We start from the raw sequence: 4,399 nt of genomic DNA, 5'->3' as shown, positions 1-4,399 counted from the left end.
AATCAGGATAGACAGTATGTTATGCTCTTATGATCCGTAGGGATTGATATGTTAGTGACCTGCTAGGTCGATGCTCTAGTTACGAGAGATTGTTATGATTGGTGATCAGTGAGATAGATATGTTTGATGCTTGTATATGCCAGTATATGTTAGTTATGCGCACATGGTTATTTGCTTGTTGCTTGGGTTGAGGCGGTCTCGCTTTGTGCTGAAGGCCAACATACCCTATGAGCGGTCCGGAGAGACTGTAGGCCCACGTGGCGGTTCAGTTATGCCGAAGGCTCGGGACAGATTTAGATAGACTGTAGGCCCTACAGGGCGGTCCAGTCAGGCCGATGACCCAGTATGCATGTTGTTGATTGTCTGTTACTGATATGGTATTATTGGTGTGGTATTGATATTTTGGGGGTAGCTCACTGAGCCCTCGGGCTTACAGTTTTCAGTTTATTGTTTCAGGTACTTCAGGAGATCATGGTAAGGCGAAGGCGTGACCGTACCGCTCCTCATCCTTATGATCTGGTTATTGGGACACTCTGATGAATAATGATTGAAAACATTTTTGTAAACAAATACTATCTGGTTTTATTTGTGATTGAAAAAGTTTAAATTTGGCGTGAAATTTTTGGATGTTACATGATAAATGTATTATAAATTATAAATAATAAACATATATTTTAAAATTTTAGAATGGGCGGGTCATAAACGGATCGGATCGATTGTGATCCATACTCGACTCTTTTAATAAAAGGATTAACGGGTACATGTCGTTAACGAGTAACCAAATCATAAAATATGATCCAAACTCATTAACTTTGCACGAACTTGAAGCGGATCAAGGTCAAAACCGCTCCATTGCGAGGTCTAGTTGAACCAATAGGATCACTAATTATGTGATTCCTGTGAGTCTTTGCGAGTTATAGAAAAACCTAACATAGACTATCTAAGTGTGGGGGTGTGTTTCCTACTATTCGTGCACCCAATTTTAAGCGATCCAAATCGGGAGCCCAAGCTATGAACAATATACTCTTTAGGTGTGCTTAGAACAACAAGTCTTACCGTGTAACACCAATGCCTATGGGTTAACTATTTTGCTATTAAAGGCGATAAAATGTACGATTCCTAATTTATGAACAATTAAATTTCCTTAATTTTAAGCATTATTGTATAAGAATGTATTATAGGGGTTTAGTCGACATTTAAATTAACCTAAGGGTATTAAAAGTCATAAATGGAAACTAAAGATAAAGTATAAATTCTGGAAGTATCGAAGATTAAAGGAAAAAGAAATTTGGGGTAGATTATGAAGCAATGAGCATAGATTAGGAATCAAAAGTGTAACTTGAGAAGATTACAGTTAAATGGACAAGAATCAAGATGACGAGAATCCGAGATACAATCAAAAGCGAACGAGATTTATCTATTTATTTTCCTATTATGTTTGTGTATTGGAAAAATTGGTTGAAAGCTTATGATGTATGTAATGATAAGTAATGATAAAATGTTGTATACATAAATTTTGCTTCTTGTTGTATAAGTAATATATGTTTTTTGTATAGACCGAATTATCATTTAATCCTAACTTTTCAAAAACCAAATTTCACCATATTTCTCAATTTTAACATGAGAGAAATTGAAAGTAAAAAACAATAATCACAAATCGGGAAATTGTTAGTGTCTTGTTACATTAAACTATGCTTTTTCCCTTAACCATTACATCATTCGATCCGGAATAAATCAAAAAGAAAAAAAAAAGTCGAGATTAAGTGCTTATACTTCATGTTTTATTTCAAATTAAAACATACAAGTACACAATACATACTCTTTTGAGTCCTCCCAAAGCATTAATTTAGTACACAAATAGCAACATCAAGGTGGCCAATCTTTACCACCTTATATGAAACACTCCAAAATAGAGTTGACACAGGTTCGAATCTCACAGACTGCTGATCAAATACACAAATATTATCACAAAAACATCAACAATCAAAACTCACACAGACAACTCCGTTTTGGAGATCAAAATCCCATCCGTATCCGCATACAAATACTCCCCATCCGAAATCCTAGTCCCGCCAATCATAACCGCCACATGTTTCTCCCCAATCCCCTTCTTATTCGCCTTCACCGGATGAGACGCAAGTGCCCTCACACCAATATCACAACTATTAATCTCATCAACATCGCGTACACACCCATTGACCACAATGCCGGCCCACCCGTTATTCTGGGCTTGCACCACGGGATTGCCGCCCAGTATAGCACACCGTAAGCTTCCACCACCGTCAACCACTAGAACGCGCCCATTTCCCTTTTCTTCTAGAAACTCACGCACTAAAACATTGTCTTCGAAGACTTTGAGAGTGACAACGGGACCCGAGAACACTTGGCGTCTCCCGTAGATTTGCAGGACGGGTTGCAGTGCACGCAGTTCGCCGCTTACGATTAGTTGAGGGTTCGCGTCGCATACTTCCGCGGTTGTAACCAAGGCCATGTCCTAACTTTCGTCTGTAGAAATGCAAGAAATAGCAACGTACTTTTATTTATTTGTTTATTGTAGCATCTTGCTTTTGTTTTTTTTTTTTCTATTTATAGTATTGTACTTTCAATTTTTTGTAAATTAAAATGTTGTACATTGAATGCAAGAAATAGCAATATACTTTAATTTATTTGTTTATTGCAGCATCTTACTTTCGTTCTTTCCTACATTGAAAATCTAACCAATTATGCATTGACTTTTGACTTTTTTTTTTCTTATTAAGACGGTGTACTTTGAAAAATCAACCCAATTATAGCAATGAATAATGTTTTGTGTTTGGACCATATTGCTATAATTGGGTAATTTTTTTTAAAGTACAATGATATAACATGAAGAAATGAAAACTTATGCACTATGTTTGCTACAATGACATATATTGCAAATTAAAGATATTTAAGACTAATCCTATTTATTTAGATCATTTAAGTTTTTCATTTTCTCATTTGCATTTATATTGTGTGAGAATAAATAAGCATGTGATCATGTTCATCCTACTTCACATGTCCAATTAATGTGTGTCAAGCTGAAACTACATATAAAGTTTCTTTCAAGTCTTTATAAATTCCCACAGCCTAATAATTGCAATAAAAAAGGAAAGTATTTTTCAAGCTCACCACATGGCCCCAACTAGAAAATTGTCTCTGTGAACAAAATTTGGGTTTTAATTCAAATAGAACTAGAAATTGGATCTAGCTTGCTAACTAACATGTAGATTATAAACATATTTGTTGATGTTGACCTTAGATTGTCGGTCAAACTAGTCAAGAAAGGTAAGAATAATCACAATGATAAGCACATATTCATCGCCAGATATGTTAAAAAACACAAAAGGCAACACCAAACAAAGATTAATTACATATTTCTGAAAAGATTTAAGGTAGCAGCTTTGGATTATTATGCCCTTTCAGATGTAACCTAAATGTAGATCTTAATATTTTGGAGAAAATTTAGGAACAGAATTGATGTTTACAGCTCATGTTAGAGATATAATGGTGCTGATGTTAAATATGGAACGAAGGCCTAAGAAATTTGCATATGAAAACTATTTAAGCTCAGAACACAGTGAAGTAAACAAGATCTAGCCAGAAATCTGCTGGATTACTGGATTGCTAGTGATCTTATCCACATCTAACTGATCACTGATGAGAAGAACTTGAAATAAGGAGAATTTATAAAAGGTATTTCCTTCTTTCTAAATTCAATCTTTATTTTAATTCCTTGTTACAATTATGATCTGTTTATTCCTAAACCTTCAATTGATTGGATGAAACTTCAATTTATCCTTAAATTGTTGACTTTGTCTAGGTAATCTTCTTCTTCTGATCATTTATCTACGAAGAACTATCACAAAATCACACCAAACGATCGAAGCAGAAAACGAAAGAAGCAGAAAACGTACCAGATCGACAGAATCAGCTGATGGCGTTCGATAAGTGGAGGATGATCGAGATCGAGATCGAGATCGATGTAAGCACGAGAACCACAAGATTGGGTTTTTTCTTCCAACTTTTACATGTAGATGCACATGTTTGATCTATGAAGTTATATGGATTTAAAAAAAGAAAAATCGAATAGTCCAATTGATCAATGATCATCGTATACACAGTTTTTCTTTGGAGAGATAGGGACCGTAAAGATAGAATAAAATTTCATTACTTTATTATTCTTTTCGAGACCCAAAGAAATGCTAGACAACGAAGGTGAAAAAATAATATAAATAAAATAAACTTTTACTTTTACAGTTTTAAATAGAAAAATAATTTATTAAGGTAATTAATTTTTCTGTATGTTTACATCTGAATAACTATTTTTTTTGTATACATCTAGGTAACAAACTTGTTGGAAGTGTTCACATATGACATG

At 34.5% G+C, this 4,399-nt stretch overlaps 1 protein-coding gene across 1 annotated transcript; it reads right to left on the bottom strand.

Moving 5' to 3' along the window:
* Positions 1-1,759: 1,759 nt before the first annotated feature.
* Positions 1,760-4,122, bottom strand: LOC145137553 (putative 4-hydroxy-4-methyl-2-oxoglutarate aldolase 1). Its single transcript, XM_079071683.1, has 2 exons — positions 3,936-4,122; positions 1,760-2,505 (listed from the first exon to the last, which is right to left on the bottom strand). Exon 2 carries the CDS (start codon positions 2,489-2,491, stop codon positions 1,991-1,993), a length of 501 nt encoding a protein of 166 aa, XP_078927809.1. The 5' UTR covers positions 2,492-2,505; positions 3,936-4,122; the 3' UTR covers positions 1,760-1,990.
* Between the last annotated feature and the right edge of the window lie 277 nt (positions 4,123-4,399).

The sequence above is a fragment of the Lactuca virosa genome, chromosome 9 (genome assembly GCF_052849685.1).
Source record: "Lactuca virosa cultivar CGN04683 chromosome 9, Lactuca_virosa_CGN04683_v6, whole genome shotgun sequence".
Taxonomy (NCBI): Eukaryota; Viridiplantae; Streptophyta; class Magnoliopsida; order Asterales; family Asteraceae; genus Lactuca; species Lactuca virosa.
Note: the sequence above shows the minus strand (reverse complement) of the source record. Positions and strands in the feature narration are given on the sequence as shown.